We start from the raw sequence: 19,088 nt of genomic DNA on the forward strand, positions 1-19,088 counted from the left end.
GGATCATGTCACATTGTATGCAAAGCAGTGATTTGTAGAGTTATATCAGGTTGTGCGTACAGAGGGCGCCATTTTGTGTTGACACATTCTTCCAGTGAACACCACAATCGTTGCTCTCTGGTGATCATACGCATTTAACCTCAAAATTAGGAGTAGTTCGTGAGTGGTGAGAATTTAATGTATATTACAGTCTTATATTAATAGTGTCTGATTAGTCAGTTCATTTGTATGTGTTTGCCAGTTGCTGAAGGTGCCTAATCTGCTGTGCACAAACCGTTGCATGTTAACGTTAGCAGTTCACTAGAAGCGACTTTTGAGGTGTCGATTTTTAAGTAAACTCTTTCAGATGCACTTAAACACGTTTTAGAGTGAAGTAAGGAAAAATTATGTTGCTGGAGTTTTAACGTGCAGAACTTAAGTTGCATCTACTGCTTCGTGAAATAATGGTTCTTTTATGTCGGATCTTCTTAATGAAGAGGCTGTTATGAGGCAAGAATCGTTGGATGAGCTAATAATAATAGCTAGAATATGAAGAAAAGGAATAAACTTTCATAGCTGAGACCACATCATACTCTGGTTTTCTGGCGCCATGGCGCGAAACCACGCCATGACGTTTTACGTAATGACGCAAAAATAGTGAACAGATCTCATAAAGGAACGATTTTTTGCAAACATTTATTAATAACAATTTTCAGTGTTCTAAACCCCTTTTATTGTTGTAGAAAAATTTACTTTTTGGCTATACTATGTACCCTAGTCAAAAGGAAAATTGTTTTTATTTAGTTAATTAACTTATTAAATTAACAAAATTTCACATTTATAAAAGGTATTGATCACTGAATTATGCTTGTATATTAGTAGTATTAGAGACTCTTTAAATAAGAAAGCTCTACACACTTTGTGTATTCTACAATGTATTTATTTGATTATTACATATGTACATTCTGTATATTTGTATTTGATTTATACTTATCTCCTAGCAATAGCATGTATATTTTTGTACTGTTAAAATGTTTTATCAAAAAATAAATAGATAAGTAAAGAAATATTTTAAAATAAAATTCTAGATGATACGAACCCCCAAATATACCTCCATTGTAAAATATAAAATGCATCTAAAACGTGTATGAAGAATAAATTTACATTGTTGAAAAAAATGCTAGAAATGGGCCTGAAGTGTTAACATAGTTTTAAAATATACAGCACAAGCAAAAGTACAGCATTTATTGATTTGATTATTTTCATTATACATTATAATCTGATTTGTATATTTGTTTATTTTTTTACTTGTTTTGTTTATTCTAATCTGCTGTAGTTAATTTTCGTTTAATTTTGAAATATTTTATATACAAAATATTTATTTTATTCATTATTTTAATGTTTTTGAAGGTATTTTAATTTGTTTTAATAAGTTTTTTTTTTTATCAAAAACATTTAATTGTTTGAGGATTTTTATTTTATTAAATACTGTTTACCTCTTTTAACATTTTACTAATTTAACATTATGTTATGATATTATTATGTATATTATTAATTAAAAATAATTATTGCTTAAAGATTAATCAAATGTTTGTTTAAATAAAGGATTTTATTTTCCTTTAAAAACAACAATCATTTACAAAATACATAGATAAACCATTCATTTTCTTGTCTGCTTAGTCCCTTTATTAATCTGGGGTCGCCACAGCGGAATAAACCGCCAACTTATCCAGCAAGTTTTTACACAATGGATGCCCTTCCAGCCGCAACCCAACTCTGGGAAACATCCACACACACATTCACACACACACTCATACACTACGGACAATTTTACCCTACCCAATTCACCTGTACCGCATGTCTTTGGACTGTGGAGCAAACCGGAGCACCAGGAGGAAACCCACGCAAACGCAGGGAGAACATGCAAACTGTATTTAATATTTTATATTTAAATATTTATATTTTATATATAAATTATAAATTGATTATAGTGTCATTTTTATCTTAACAAATAAAATTAAGTTTAAATTTGTAGAATGTCCATATTTAAAAAGTAAACAATTTAAACATCATCATGCCAACACTTTTTTTTCTTACATTTGCATTTCAATTATTTATTTAATTTTTAAATAAACTGTTTATTTTTTTTAGCTGTTGTTTAACTAGTTTAAAGCCTTGTGTTATGGTCACACAGGTTTGTCACACCAGGATGTGTGGAAGAACGGCTTGCACACTTGCACCACATGAGCTTAGTCGTGCATCTCATTATCGAGACCGAACAGGACAACGACGCCCACCCCGCTGGAAGGATGGAGACTCTGACAAATACCGTCCCTCATACAACAAGAGTCCTCAGTCCTTCAGTCCTGTGCTTCTGTCCAACAGACACTTCAACAAGGCATGCCATTGCTGTAACACATATGGGTAATTCTTCAACTACAGGCACTTTTATGTCCTTTGATCATATTTCCAAAAATATATATCATTTTGATCAAATACCTCTTTTTTATCAAACTAACAATAAAACCTACTTTAAATAATTTTACTACCTTTCTATTATATATTTTTCGTATTATTCAACCTACTTGAAGTTTTCACATTGCCGCACACCCAGAGTACTAAACTTCAACAATGAAAATAACATATTAACATATTAAAATATTATTTATCTGATAACTATTAATGTATCTTTATGACGCACTAGTAATAATTTATAGTTATTAATGTGAGATTATTATTAATATTATTTTTTATATAAAATATAGCTGTTGCACAGTATCAAGTGTCATTTCCACTACAACACTGTAATGTTGCTTTAAAAAGTTTCTGTGAAAGATTATTTAGGTGGTTTCTATAACTATGTTTTCTTCATGCTCTATTTAATATAAAAAATCAGTTTATTTGTTTCCTAATAAGCTCTTAACCAAGTTAATATTAAATTTTAGAGTGTGACAGGTGTACAATTCAGCATACAACTAATTTATTTCACTGACAAATGTATAATTATTATATATATTGTGGAAAAATTGGTTACACTAGATACGAAAATGATCTTAGACAATGTTTGACTGCCATAAAGCTGTGTATTGAGATGTGGTGGAATTTACATTTGTTCACTTAACGATGGAAAAAATCTTTCTCTTCATACCTAAGTTTGTCCTGTAAAGATCTTAAAACTAGACAAATTGTTTAAACTTATGAGGCAATGTTACGTTAATTTTGAACAAGTTTTTTTTACTCAACTTCACAAGACTAAAAGTGCCTGTAGTTGAATGGCTCATATGCACAACATTCATTCTCTCTCAAGAACAGTTTTTTAATCTGCCTCTTTCCGCAGGATGCTCCTGTAGATGAGTGTGTGCTGGCAGCGATGCGCTGGGGTCTCGTCCCAGCCTGGTTTAAAGAGAACGACCCCAATAAGATGCAGTATAACACCTCTAACTGTCGCAGTGAAAGCCTGCTTGAAAAGAAGTCTTACAAGGTATGTAAGGCCCCGTTTACACAAATACGTTTTTAGTTTTAAACTGAGTGTTTTTTATTCGTCATAGGAAGGAAAATAGACTTAAATTTCCTGGAAAAAAAACATCCATAAATAATTCATTCATTCATTTTCTTTCCGGCTTAGTCTCTTTATTAATCTGAAGTCACCACAGCGAAATGAACCACCAACTTATCCAGCATATGTTCTAAGCAGCGGATGCCCTTTCAGCTGCTACCGATCACTGGGAAACATCCATGCGCTCTCATTCACACACACTACAGCCAATTTTGCTTACCCAATTCATCTATATCACATGTCTTTAAACTTGTGGGGTAAACTAGAGCACCTAGAGGAAACTCACGCAAACACGAGGAGAACATGCAAACTCCATACAAAAATGCCAACTGACCCAGTCGAGGCTCAAACCAGTAACCTTCTTGCTGTGAGGCGACAGCACTACCTACTGCGCCACCGCGTCCTCATTAAATAATTCAAAGCAAATTATTTTTTTTCCAAGTTACAAGCTGTTCACACAACAGGCAGGCTGTGGTGTTGACATGATCCTCATAATTTGTACTAATGGGCCCAAAGCGTGCCACGAAAATATCCCCCACTCCATTACACCACCACCAGCAGCCTGAATCGTTGATACAAGGCAGGATGAATGTTGTTGACGTCACAATTCTGACCCTACCATCCGAATGTTGCAGCAGAAATCAAGACTCGTCTGACCATGCAACATTTTTCCAATCTTCTATTGTCCAATTTTGGTGAGCCTGTGTGAATTTTAGCCTCAGTTTCCTGTTCTTAGATGACAGGGGTGGCACCTGGTGTGGTCTTCTGCTGCTGCAGCCCATCTGCCTCAAGGTTGGACGTGTTGTGCGTTTAGAGATGCTCTTCTGCATCTCGGTTATAACGAGTGGTTATTTGAGTTAGTGTTGCCTTTCCATCAGCTGGAACAACTCTGTCCATTCACCTCTAATCTCTAGCATGAACAAGGCATTTGTGGCCACAGAACTGCCACTCACTGGATATTTTCTTTTTCGGATCATTCTCTTTAAACCCTAATGATGGTTGTGTATGAAAATCCCAGTAAATTAGCATTTTCTGGAATACTCAGGCCAGCCCGTCTGGCACCAACAACCATGCCACATTCAAAGTCACCTAAAAATCCCCTTTCTTCCCTATTCTGATGCTCAGTTTGAACTGCAGCAGATTGTCTTGACCATGTCTATATGCCTAAATGCATTGAGTTGCTGCCATGTGAATAGCTGATTAGAAATTTGAGTTAATGAGCAGCTGGACAGGTGTACCTAATAAAGTGGCCGGTGAGTGTAAGCTTAGATATAAACCCTTTAAAATAGACCTACCGTGATACAAGCTTGTTAATAAATTGTATGTGTGTTTGTTACAGCTGTCAATGCTCATTATTTCTACTTATATACACACACAACTGTTGTTGGTTTGTGGCAATGTTTCATGTAAAGCTGCTTGCATTGAAGTATGTTGTTTCTCTACACATATTCAATATTGTTAAAGGGCCTTGAAACCCACCCTGTCTCAGCAGGGTGTTTTTACACCTCTAGTTTGAAAAAAAGCCAGCAAAGTCCAGCTGTCGAGTGGTGAAAGAGGGAATAGTTTGCATGAAAGAAGGAGGTTTCATTATGTGAATAAAAAAAGCTAATTTGCACACCGGCAACCCAAACACAGACGCAGCGGAGATAGACAGTGATCCGGAGAGCAGCGTTTACAGTAGATCTGAGAGCAGTGTGGAGGTGGAGGATTTCTCTCCACCAGATTCCCCTCAGTCACATTATCTGGTTGATGAAAGTGCAGGTCCACTGCCTTAACAGTTTTAACCTTTCAACACAAACATGCCTGTGAATGCAGGAGAAAGTTAAGATGCCCCTGACAAGGTGAATATTGAAGAAATTGTAGTTATTGTTCCCAACTGTACACCATTGTACCTGCCACAAATACTGCACTGCACTGAAAATGTGGACTGCTGAATCTAAAATCTGCTGTTCTTGTGGTAACTGCTCTAGACTCCGTCTAGAGGAAAATGTTTGTTGTAAACACATAGCATAGGCCAATAGTTTAAATTCCATCCTAATTCACTTAAGTCATTTGCAGGATTGTGATATATAATGAAAGTTGTTAAAGAGATGACAAAAATGACAATTCTGTCATCATTTACTCAAACTATTCTACTATATTTACTCAAAAACTATTTTGATTTTTTTTGTTCTTTTGTTGAACACAAAGGAAGAATTTTTTTTTTTACAAATACTGATAAGTGGCGTATAGTAATTCCATATTTTTTTTTATTTCTGCTAATAATGTCAATGGGTGCAGCCACCATTCTTCAAAATATGTACTTTTGTGTTCAGAAGAAAGAAACTCTTTAAAACCAGTGGGAGAATGAATAATGAGGTCATTTTCATTTTTGAGTGAACTATCCTTTCTAAGCAGTAGTAGTTTTGTATGTTTTTTTGAGGGGTGGGTGGGGCTGTCAAATACATTTATTTGCTTCAAATAAAAATTTGTAATGTCATTGACCATTAGTTGTTTAGATGAAAAGTATGACTCTTTTTAACAAACACTTTTTTTCCCAATTATTGCTGTAGGAAAAATAAAACACTTCAGGAACAACTTTGAAAAATAGATTTGCATAGTTTATTCATTCATTTTCCTTTGGCTTAGTTTTTATTTTAGAGGTCGCCACAGCGGAATGAACCACCAACTATTCCAGCAAATGTTTTACCCAGCAGATGCCCTTCCAGCTGCAACTCAGTACTGGGAAACACTCATACACACTCATTCACACACAATTTTATGAACTACGGCCAATTTAGTTTATTCCATAGACCTAAAGCACGTCTTTGGACTGTGGGGGGAAACCGGAGCACTCAGAGGAAACATGCAAACTCCACACAGAAATGCCATCTGGTTCAGCCAGGAATCGAACCAGCAACCTTCTTGCTGTAAGGCGACAGCGCTAATCACTGAGCCACCATGCCGTCTATGGGCATAGTTAGACTCTATTATTTATCAAGTATAATACCTCTAAAGATAAGAATAAACTTGTGCTGTATTTCACAGGATCCTCTTCTGAAAGGTCAGCGCTGCGTTATTCTCGCTGACGGCTTCTACGAATGGAGGCGGCAGGAGAAGGACAAACAACCTTTCTTCATTTACTTTCCACAAAGCCAAGGAGGACAAGTACCCAGTCCACAAAGTACACAGGAACTAAAAAGTGACCTAGAATTGGACCAAGGAGAGGTAAACCAAAGTTTGACAGTCATAAGAAGTTAATTTAAAGGGTTGGTTCACCCAAAAATGACAGAATGTTACTCATCTTCATCTCATTCTAAACCCATGAGACCTTCATTCATCTTCAGAACAAATAAACAAATGAACTTGCTTTAGATGAAATCAGACAGCTGTCTCAGCATCCACCTAGAGATGCTCAAAGTACTTAAAAGTAACCAAAAACATTGCCAAAACATTCCATTTATAATCAGTGGTTTAACTAGCCGTATTTTCACTGTCGGGCCAGTGTGAGCCAGGGCTATTATCGGGCCAGGCCGGGCCAATCGCCCAAGAGGTTGAGCAGTGAGGCCGAAATCATGTCACGTTTCCACTGTCGGGCTAGTAGTTCGCAGCGCGTCACGCAAACCCCACCCCCAGAATGACCCCCGAATCAAACGTCACACAACCCGCCCACTTCAGCAGGAATCAGGCAGATGAAGAACACCGTCGCATCATCATATAATCATTAAAATGAAGACAACCGAAACAAACAAACAACACGTTACTGTACAGCAGTACATTATATGTCTATAAGCACAGGCCTGTGTGTTCTCATACTCACCGACGGACTGTTGGCATTGTGTATCGAGTGGTCTCGCCACAAACAGAGGGACCCAGCACAGTGAGCGCACCATCCATAATATAACACCACAGAAATTCTCCGTTAATAATAAGAAAATGTATTTTATAACATCCTCGTCTAGATAGACGCTGTCAAACATCCAGCTCACATGCTCAGGAGAGACCTGAAACAGATTTTTCCCTAGGCTATATGACACTTAATATTAGGTGATTCCCCTTTATTTAAAGCTGTTGCATATTATTCTGTAATCTTTAAGTACAGGAAAGTGTTAAGTATTTCAGCACATAAGAGCAAGTAATAAAATATAGTCTACATTTCGTTGCGCTTAGCAGCTTTTCACTACTAAAACTCTAGGCCTACATGTATTTAAAATTTCTTTTTTAAATTTTACCACGTCATATAAAAACAAACAGTTGTTTGAGGACACAGAAGACAGTTTGTGTTTGCAGTTTTCCCCGATGTGTTTCTAAATTGGCGCTGCGCGTGCAGGACTGGATGACAGAAAAAAAGGTTGCCTATAGTTTCTGCTTTCACTCACCCAAAAATGCTCTGTTTGCATGATTTGATTGATATCATCGTATCCAAATACTTTATAAATAATATTTTAAACCTGCAAAAGCCTGCAAAAGTGGACACGTACTTTGTAAAGTTTAATGTCGTACTGTTGTATTCAAATTGTGTTTTATCTTCAAAATAAATAAAAAAAGTAAAAAGCCGAAGGGAACAGAGCTGAAGGGAGCCCTCTTTTCGGTCTCACATTCACGTACGGGGAAAACGCACACAAACACAACTTTTAAACTTGACAAATCTCTCGACAACCTTTATTGTCTGCTTTGTCTTTAATATGGTGTAAAGATTATTATGCGTTATTAAAACATCAATGAGGATGCAGCAAAAGAATGTCACTTATAAATTAAAACTTTATCATTTTATGCAACAGCCTAATTAAAAGAGAAACATAAGGGCAATCATAAGCAAAAGACCCCAGCCTATAGGCTAGATGTTTTCTTTCCCTCATTTGTCTATTTGTTTGGGCGGCGCATATATGTGTGCGATCAGAAAACTGTGCCCGCCTCTCCTTTCACTCCGCCCCGAAGCCCCAGTTGGCCTTCTTTGGCCCAAGGTATTCAGCGTGCTGAAAAAGGCCGGCAGCTGGCCCTGAGAAAGCCCCACTTTGGCCCGATTAGGCCCTGGAAGTGACAGTGAAAACGCGACTGGCCTTGGCTGGCTCGCTCGCTTTAGGCGCGATAGTGGAAACGCGGCTACTGTAAAAACACACACATGCAAATCAAACCTCCCGCACGGCCCTCAAACGATCACTCTGTTATCATTTATATCGCTCTGTACATTATTTATAACTTCATTACCTGTTATTACCAGCCTATGCAGGTTGCGTTCACTAAAGTAAGCGTCATTGGAAGTGGATGCGCGCATTCTCGGTAGTAAGCAAACAGCTGGCGGTAAGCTCACTTGTGATTTCGCGGCCGCGAATACATCATTACATGAAGACAGAAATGACATTTTTGGGTAAATTATTCCTTATGTGCCACTTTTAACGCCATTTGAAGGTGTCAATGTTGTTGTGAAGACTTGTGTGACTGCCTTGCTTCTCTCTGACCTTAAAAATATAATTTGCTGAAATGTAGAAAAGCTGAATTAAGATTGTGTGTCTTTTTTCGATTAATCATGCAGTCCTATGTAAAAGGTGAATTTTCTTCAGTCGTTATTCCAAATTCATTTATTTATTATACAGGGACAATGTACAACAAGACATGTTGTCCCAGAGTTAGCTATAAAGTTCATTTACATCTGTAGTCCCTGAACAGGGAGTTGTAACAAGTTTAACAATATTAAAAAATAAAAAAATGCATCATAATCAATAAAAAGAAATCAAATCAGTGGTGGCATTTTAGATTTTTAAGCCAAACTTTAAGGATAGTTTAAAAAATGATTAAAAGTGGTACTCTCTCTTATATGCATTGGTATTGTATTTCGTCTTTCTGCTGCTCTGACTGTAAAAACTGATTGTCCAGAAACAGTTCTCTTGAGTCTAACTGAACAATCACCTCTAACCGATGACCTAGTCTGTCTTATATTGTCCTTGCTGACAATCGCACATTGTTTGAGAGGTGGTGGTGCAAGATCATTAATGATTTTATACATTTAACATATATCAGCATAAAATAAGAAACTGTCGAATATTAGTCATTTATGTTGCTCAATACAGTTACAGTAATGATAGCTCCTTGGGTTTTTGGCTAAAATGATTACAGATTGTTTATAGATAATATACAATGGTTTTAATGTTGTAATGTTCATGTGGGACCAGCTTGTAGCGCAATAAGAAAAATTACAAAAAATAAGGGATGGGGAGTCTTGACTCTCAATGGACCTAGGAATCGACTCCCAGAGTTGAATCTGTTTTTTTAAAGCCTTCTGAATGAAGCGGATACATGCTACAGTTGTAATGCTCATTCTTGAGCTCGATGAACATTGAAGGTGCCTGCTTTGAATGCGTGTTCACACGGTTTATGCTTTTAAATTTCGTGACCACGACTTGAGTAGTTACCTACTCATGTCTTATAAAACACATCTTTTAGAAATTTGGTCTTATAAATGATTTGCCTTCGATGTCAAATTTGCGGTGTTATAAATGAAATATAGCATATCTGTGTCAATTTGGAGCAGGTTGATGTCTTACATAAGCACTGCAGGTAAAATTACGAAGTTATGCTATTGGTTGCTGCTATATGCTCAAGTAAAATTTATAACCTATGCTTATTTCACAAATAAATAAAGAAATGAATAAATTAAAAAATACTAATCATAATGAAAAAAGTACCCAAGAATTATTCTTTGACAAAATCTGACAATACATGTTGTCCTGTTTTTGTTTTACTTTTTGGACATACTTAATTTTACCTCTAATATTTAGGCTATTCTTTTTGTTTATTTTGTAGATGACTACAAATTACATACATTAAAATTAAGATTTATAACAAACGTTTCAAAAAGGATTTTTAAATAGCCAAGGCTGTTCAAAAACAGGTTTGACTCACTCCTTTTCTTCTGGCAAATGCTGTCCCATTAACACCCTTTTATTTAATGTCATTGAACAATTTGCACAAAACAAACAGTGATATTTCAAAGTAAAGTAATTTAAAGTACACTTTAAAAAATCAAATTTTTGAGAGCAAGAGCAAAGTGATATGCTTTGAGTCACAGTCTATCATGCTGTTTATTATTAATTATTTAAGTTAAACATTTCATGCAGGGGGTTTAATATTTAATCGGTTATTAAATCAAATTGAAAATCAAGCTATATTGTTTATTAATCGGTTGGAGAGTCTGTTGCTTAAAAAAATACAGAAATTAAATACTGCAGTATCAAACATTTATATTAAAAAGATATTAATGATTTTTATTTAAACATTAAGACTCAATTGGGGTGTATTTTATTTGTAAATGAACTGCTACACATCTTTTCATTAAATATTTCGATAATAAAATAATTTTTTTTACTTTACTAACACCAATATAGCGATGTCATTTTCTAAATGATCTAAATTTTTATTTCTATTTTATTTTGACAGCAGATGATGTAAACTGCTGATTTTGTCTGACCAGAGGAGAACCGCTTGTATTAAGTGCGATATGATAAATCGTGTTTAATTCTTGCGCTATTTTAAGTGAAAGTAAATGGAGTCGATTCCACCGACTCTGTAATTAGGAGTCGAGAATCAAACAGCACTTTTATTTGAAAGAGAATTACCATTATGAAAGTAATTACTGTCACTTTTGTTAAATAATTTTTTCCATCTCTTGTCCACAGAGTGATCTAGACACCAGTGACTGGACTGGGTGGCGTCTGCTTACAATAGCAGGGCTGTTTGACTCCTGGACTCCTCCTTGTGGTGGAGAGACTCTGTACACTTACACAGTCATTACCGTAGACGCTTCTCCAAACCTTCAGAGCATCCATGACAGGTGGAGCACATAAACATGATGTCTCATGGAGTTTTTCTTATGTTGAAACAGCGGACTATCCTTGAGTCTTGACTTGATGCGTTTTGTAACAGGATGCCGGCAGTTCTGGATGGAGAGGATGAGGTAAGACGGTGGTTGGATTTCGGAGAAGTGAAGTCACTGGAAGCTATAAAATTGCTCCAACCGAAGTCTTGTCTGACCTTTCACCCCGTCTCCTCATTGGTCAACAATTCACGCAATAACTCTCCAGAATGTCTGCAGCCTGTGGACCCCACGATCAAGAAGGTGAAACACTTGTCTATTTTAGAATAGCAGCACTTTATAAATCACTTTAATTTGTCCTCAAAGTTTTAAAAGATATATTGGTCAAAGATGAAAGTCTGTCCAATTAAATTTTAAAAAGTGATTTAATAACATTAAGTTAAAGTACAGTGTCTGATGAGTTAAAATATAAATAAAATAATGCTGTTCAGCGTAATCTAGAGCTGTAAAAATGAAATAATAGCATACTGTAGAGCAGGGGTTCCTAAACTTTTCAGCCTGCGACCCCTAAAATAACAATGCCAGTGACTTGCGACCCCCAAATTCAGCAGAGGTGGTTATAAATATACAAACGTTGCACACACAATATGCCTATATAAACATGAGCATATTGATAACAAAAAAAGTGTAACAGTCTAACAACCATATAGTTTTATAGTCTTTTATTAATTTGTTTAATTTAATATTAACCTCAACTAAAGAGACTGGTGGACACAATGTTTTTAGCACAAGTCTACAAGACCCTGAGCATGCGTTAATAGCGCCGCCACATTGGTACAGTGCTCCCAGGACAAATGTCATTCAACCGCACTAGTCAAGACTGTTATTACGTGACGATGCGGTACTTTAACGCTGTCTACGGGTGTAGTAACGAGCAAACAAAAAAAACAAAGCACAAAGGCAGAACATTTCATAGGTAATATTATGTTTTTTTTCTGTTTTTGTATGTTCTGAACTTTTGTGCTAATCAGGTAACGTTTATCGTTCGGGTGATTCATTCACAAACGAATCGCTCTCTCCGTCAGTATGAGAAGTGAAAGCAGGAGAGGAAGTGTGTTTCAGGACATGATTAGATTAAATTTAACAGGGAGGGTGAATAGTACATTTCTGTACACACAAACACAAGCTTTTTGTCAGGAATGCCCGTGCGGTCACTGATCCATCAATGTAGAAAAGTTATGTAAAATTATCATTTTCGTAATTAGAAAAAAAAATTACATACTAACATCCTGGAAAACTCCCGATCACAGATATATGCAGGGCTGATAGTGGAAAAAATTCCTGAGCCTGAACTTTTTTTCCTTGCCCCTGAGGTGTGTAGGGGTGGGGGTACTATGTATGCAACGCACTTTTAACACATAACTCGTGGGCCCCTGGGCCCAAATATATTAACAGCCTATGTGTAACCCTAATCATCATTATTGTCAAGTGGCTCTTTTTAGACACATGCCAGTAATGTCAGTGACACATGCCAGTGTCAGTGATCTTGTGACATGTGCCAGTAGGTGTCAGTATAAGCACGTTATAAGCACATTAATCTTATAAGTCTCTTTGCTTTAATATTTAAAAATCATTAGGCAAATGACACCTATTATCTTACATGCATATATGTTATGAGTTTTCAACATGCATTTTATTATAACTTTTTAAAGGATATTTTTTAAAATACCTTAAAATGAAAATAAGTTAAATAATAAAATAAATGAATGAATTAAAAACATAGAGAAGTCCATATTGTAGGGAACAAAGGAACTGCCAGGATGCAATAATATACAGTACAACAGATAAGTGTAACCCCTCCCATACATAAGCATGCCACAATAAATTTGACTGACATGTACTGTCAAATGACTATATTACGTACGGAAGTATGACTACGAATACATAAAATAAATGCGTTTAAATTAAAACATCGTGGAGTAGCTCAGCAAATAAACTAACTTGCGACGCGATAAATTAGGTTAAAAGTCGCGTAATGATTAAATATGGTTTTGCTCGTGTTAATTAATGTCATGAGCTTCGCCGGGTGTCGATGTCACTGCAGTGACATGCAGCGCGACACTCTGAGTGACACAGCAGGGCTCGAAATTAACTTTCTTACTTGGTAGCACCGGTGCTCCCAACCTGAAATATTTAGGAGCACCAGAAAAAAATTAGGAGCATCCACCAAAAATGAATGATATATTTGACAAGTTGTATATTAAGGGATTTATTGTATTTGAAAATAACATCAATTGGGACTAACAAAACCCAGAAACAACTATCTAACTAATGCTGTGATGACTTAATATTTGTGCAATAATTCCAAAATGAATGTTGAATAATTATAAAATATTAATGATGATGATGATGACAATAATACTAATAATGAATAATATTTCTCATCATCATGATGCCTTGAATGTGCTTTAATGCAAGTTATCTGCTATATAAAGTCCTACTGTTAATTTATGAAAAATGAAAAATAAATTGATGGTTTGCATCAAACACAAATGAAGCATTGTAGTAAGAAATATTTATTTTGTACTATTGTTTTTATATGCATGCCAATTTAATAAAGAATATTGCTGCTACAAAACAAACGAAATAATATAATAAATAATTTAATCCAATGCTGAAAGCTGCAAAGCAGTCATCAGTAATTAAATAGAAAAATAATATAGACCTCAAGAAAGAACGGACAAAAGAAAGGAAGAAAAGCCTCACTTTTAAAAGTTTTGGTTTCGGTTCGTGTTGTTTTAATGCTCAGCCTCTTTATGCGCTGAATTACATTTTTCTGTGTTTGCGGGACAGCATGCGAGTCAGCCGGCCCAATAAGAGGGGGGCAGAGCAGGATTCTCCCGATGCCCACCGGCGCAATACTGTTCTTTGTTATAACCCGCATCAGATCAAACTTAGTAAAGGCAAGCTTCTTTGGCGATGGTGTTTTAGCGGACATTTGCGCTGTTGCAGCCTGCTCACGAGGAAACGTATGAAAAAGTTATGAATTGCCGTGAGATTGTGTTGGCTGAACGCTGTGCATACAACGCATCGAGATTCAGTGTACTTTTCACTCTTCAGCCGTTTGCAATCCCCGCGGTCACAAAAGCTCCCTCCCTGTCATCTGACAGCGGAAAGTCTTGAGTGATTGACGGCTAATATGAACCAATATAGCGGCAGGGAAAAGCGAATTTACCACGTTTTTAGAAAAAAAAAAAACAGGTCGCACTATAACCATAATATGCAGTCGCACGAATGCTCCCAATATATATTATGAGTCGCATAGCTTAAATTTCGGGCGCATATGCGACTAAAATGGTCTCAATTTCGAGCCCTGCACAGGTCACTACACATGCCACTAGCAAGTGACACATGACAGTGGAAAACCGGACTGTGCCAGTCAGTCAGATGTCGTGTCACTCCATGTTAAAACTGCTACTGTGAATCCGCGTTCAAGCGCACACAATAAGCTAAAACTCGCCCCAAGCACCGGCAAAAACAAATAACAATGAATGTGTCGAGGAAAGAGAAAGGACATATCTTAATTATTTATTATTTTATTTTATTTTTTTATTTTATTATTTTAATTTATTATTTACATATTCTGAGTCAGTGTCGCAAAGATCCTGACTGGCAATCTCCTCTTGGACTCGCTTTAGAAAGAAAATCATCTTTACGGATTACATGAAGGAGTTTTTTTGTTTTCGATTTGTTTTATTTCGTTAAGTAATAATTTAAAGCTTTCTATAAATATATTTATTATGTCTGTGAGGCATATACATTTTGCTTCATTTTGTTAAGCGCTCCTGTTCAAAAACCAGACGACAGAAAGCGCATAATTTTGGTTTTCTTTATTTTATAAAAACGCTGTAACGTTTTTTGATGTATTACTTGTACTTTGTGAGCAAAAATGACGGATAACTTTAAATTGCTCCCACTGAAAAAATGCAAGTGATTGCTCTGGCGCCTCGATGTCCTGCAAGCTTTTTATAAGCAAACTATGCGCCTAATAGCACACATTCTTTAACGTTTAAGCTACCATTGTTTTATACTTGAACTGTTTTATATCTTTTATTTTAGGCAAGTCGTGATGATCTGAGAAGGCAAACTGATCAAACAGACAATGATGGTCTTCCGCTGGGCGCTGTTCGTTAAAAAACTTATTTTTAACGAATAAAAAATGCCCCAAACGTTTTTCTAAATAAGCTGAATAAAAAACGAAACTAAATATAAACACTTTACCATTAAGATACATACAAAACTGAACTATTTCATAGCTGAAACACTAAGTTGTTTAAGGAGAAGGGGGAAATATATTTTTGTCCCGTCTATTGCTTCACCGTTATTTCGAGAATAAACCCAGCGTAAATATGCAGATGTCATTCCCAAAACATATCAGCGTATATGTGCCGAAAACGAAAGTTTCATACAAATTCTGAATGGATTATAGCCTGGAAAGTGCAAAGCACGCTCCTCTTATTATCACTAAAAAGCGTCACTAATCTTAGTTCATAGAGATCTCACAAAGATCCGTTATAATTTATAAAGCTCTCTAAATTACACAATTAATCTTTTATTTACATGGCGTCTACACTCAAAAGATGATTCACGAGCATACAAAATGGCACTTAATAAAAACCAATCCGGCGCTTTCAGCAGTGAGTGAATTCTGTGAATCTAGAGAAATGACAGATCAATATCCGTGAACCTGATTTTTTTTTTCCCCGCAGCCACAGTACGCCGGAAATCCGGCGTGGTGCCGGAACGCTATCACCCCTGTATATGTGTTTATGTGTATATCTCTGGCTTTGCATGGCCACAGTCCTGCACTGTTCCTTGGTCTCGCATTGATTTCAAAGGAGCGCAACCCTGTAGCAAGATGGCGGCGCTATTGACGCATTCCGTCCAATAGACAACAATAGGCCAGGCGACATCTAGTGTATATATCTATGTATTCTTGGTTTAACTATGGAGACCGCCACTCATACCGCCATTGCTTTGTTGTTAATCTAACGTAAACATACCAATCCTATGAAAACAAATCAATTTAAGGCTGGCTTTTCAGTTGCACGTTGTTGTTTTTTATTATTAAAATCTACTATTTTTTTCTTCTGTGGGTGACGGTTAAAATATGGTCATACTAATAGTTTAATCAAATTTATTTCATTAATTCGTACAAATACTGACTTCAGCCTTCTGTCATGTCCAGAGCACTAAACCCACAGCCAGCAGTAAAATGATGATGAGCTGGCTGAAAACAGCTTCGCCAACTAAGAGGAAGAGTCCTGATGAAGATACTTCAGATAAAGGACCTGAAGAAAAGCCTGCAGCAGAGAAGCAGAACAAGCCGACTGGCCCTCTACAGCAATGGCTGATGGGAACGAGTTCTAGTAAGAAACCAAGGACTTAAACACTTAGTTAAAGTTTCTTGCAATACAATAGATGTTATATCTCTTCTCAATGGTTAAATGTATCTGGTAAACAAGGTAAGCACTTTTGACATGGTTCTGTTTTCACGATTTTATATAAGATGCAAATAAAATTCACATTCATCAATTTTATTGGTTTATTTCACGTTTACAAACACACAGCGCACAACGGAATTATTCAACAATTTAATTTTATTTCCATTATTACTTTGAAATACATTTATCTTGAACAATGTATATGCTGTGCATTTTGTTTCATTAAATGTCATGAACAATTCAGTTTTCCCCAATGTTGTCTAGTTGTGTGTATTCGTATATAATGCGACACAGATAATAATAATAATAATAATAATAATAATTACAATAATAATGAACAAACAGACAGGAAAATATCCGAGTGATACTGAGCACTTAAGTCCTCTACCGTCCTGAGGTACTGATAGAGTCCGGGCAAGATATGAAAGAAACAAAAAAAACAAACATCAAGAAATGGCCTACGCCACTACTTGCTCATGGCAGACTCGCGGTGATTCGTCATGCCGACATGAGGATTAAAGATAAAACAAATATCGAAATACTAATTGTCATAATAGTATGAATTGTAATATAATATCTAAGTTTCCCATCACATGGTTAAGTAGGATGATTCCATTTTAAGGACACTGGATGAACTGACTGCAGTTCTCAGATGTAACAGCGGGGGCAGTGTTTAGACCTCCAGTGCGTCGGGACCTCGCAAACCCAGGAGCGTTTTCAGGTTCGAGAAATTGAGATGCAAATGTAGCATGCTTTACACCAGGCTGGCTTTCGATTTCAAGCAAAAATGAAGAAGCAATTGATCGTTGCGGTATTTCTGGTACCAACATTCGGCTTTAATGCTCTTATACACCTCCATCTTTCAGCGTTCACATCACACTTAGCCAATTTCATTGTGACATACATATAAAAAGTCTCAAGAGCCATTCAAGTGATGTGAAAAGTTTGAGTAGGACTTTTTTTAACGTGGGGGAGGTGGCGATTTTGCAGAAGTGGTGGATTTGTGTATGAAATTGGTGCCAGATTGAGCCTCTTGAGCATATGTGTGTGTATGTTGTGTCTAAGGCTGTGAATAAGAACTGTGTAGGATACTGAATGAGAGGAAGTCTGCTCGTCTACAAAGGCCAGTGATTATATCAAGTAGAGGGTGGGAAGGCGATGAAGAAGAACTGGGGGAAGGGGAGGGGGGTTGGGGTGAAAGAAAGAACGCAAGAGAGAGAATGAGAGTGAGGAGGAGGGAATGAGGCAGAGACGAGGCCAGAGAGGCTGAGGGTGAAATGTTGCGCCCCCTGGAGGTCCTCAGCAGCTACAGGTCTCTGCTGATGGTTTGGCTCTATCGTTCCGGTCTAGTTTAATTGGCTCGGGGAACTCGTTGTATAACTCCACTTCAGTTTCCTGAAAAAAAAAGAAAGGATACAGTTGGTTTCCAGACCTACAAAACTTCATAGTTTCCACACATTAAGCCCAAAACATAGCCCTATAGCAGGGGTGCCCAAACTCAGTCCTGGAGGGCCAGTGTTCTTAATATTTCAGCTTCAAATTCCTTGAACTCACCTGCCTGGAAATTTGTAGCTTACCTAGTAAGAGCCTGAGTAGCTGGTTCAGGCGTGCCCAATTGGAATTGTAACTAAACTGCAGAACACCGGGTACCTTTCCCATACACATCAATAGGCCAGTATTTGAGGTAGGTTTGCCAAGTATCGACTTAAGTATCAATTGATACTGAAATTTTCAAAACGTCTATTTCCTGCTAACATTTAAGTTGTCTTAAACTGCTGTTTGGCCACTGTGTTCAGATGCTCAACATATATGACTGATTGGCTCTGAAGGTCATCACCTCACTGGTTTTCTCCAGATACACAGGCAATGCAGTGCTCGAAAGTTGCATCTATCAGCTGATCTGTCTATGTGCTGATATATAAGAGATGGATCAGCTGATAGATGCAGCTTTTTAAACGCTCCAAAGTGTCTGTTTGTCTGTATTTGCACATAGTGAACAGAGTGGTGAAGTGGTGACCTTCAAAGGAAACATCTAGCAAAGAGTAAACATACTTTTCAGTGCTCAAATGTTGGCAAAAAGGTAATGTTTTTAAAATGTCAGTGGCAAACATTTGCAACCATTTCCACCAAGTAGATCATCAGTCTACTCCGGAAATGAGTGTTTAGGTAAGTATGTTGCATTGTTATGCAAAACACAAAATTCCAGCTGGAGCTTCTCCGTGGGACTTGTAAAGTGTGCAGATGTGTAGTAGTTACATTT

General features: G+C 36.7%; 2 protein-coding genes across 2 annotated transcripts in view; one reads left to right on the forward strand and one right to left on the reverse strand.

Annotated features, from left to right (window-relative positions):
• The first annotated feature begins 71 nt into the window (after nucleotides 1-71).
• On the forward strand, nucleotides 72-17,068 carry hmces (5-hydroxymethylcytosine binding, ES cell specific). Its single transcript, NM_001099418.1, is given in 7 exon segments — nucleotides 72-166; nucleotides 2,174-2,377; nucleotides 3,317-3,460; nucleotides 6,563-6,742; nucleotides 11,188-11,342; nucleotides 11,435-11,627; nucleotides 16,573-17,068. Coding segments are annotated over 6 exon segments (1,062 nt in total). The 5' UTR covers nucleotides 72-166; nucleotides 2,174-2,188; the 3' UTR covers nucleotides 16,774-17,068.
• The window catches only part of rab7a (RAB7a, member RAS oncogene family), a 34,861-nt gene continuing 32,739 nt past the window's right edge, over nucleotides 16,967-19,088 (reverse strand). Inside the window, exon 6 of the mRNA NM_200928.1 lies at nucleotides 16,967-18,223. Coding sequence (NP_957222.1) covers nucleotides 18,128-18,223 — 96 coding nt within the window. The 3' untranslated portion in view covers nucleotides 16,967-18,127. The remainder of the gene's footprint in view (nucleotides 18,224-19,088) is intronic.

This window comes from Danio rerio, chromosome 11 (genome assembly GCF_052040795.2).
Source record: "Danio rerio strain M-AB ecotype USA chromosome 11, GRCz13ab, whole genome shotgun sequence".
Classification (NCBI taxonomy): domain Eukaryota; kingdom Metazoa; phylum Chordata; class Actinopteri; order Cypriniformes; family Danionidae; genus Danio; species Danio rerio.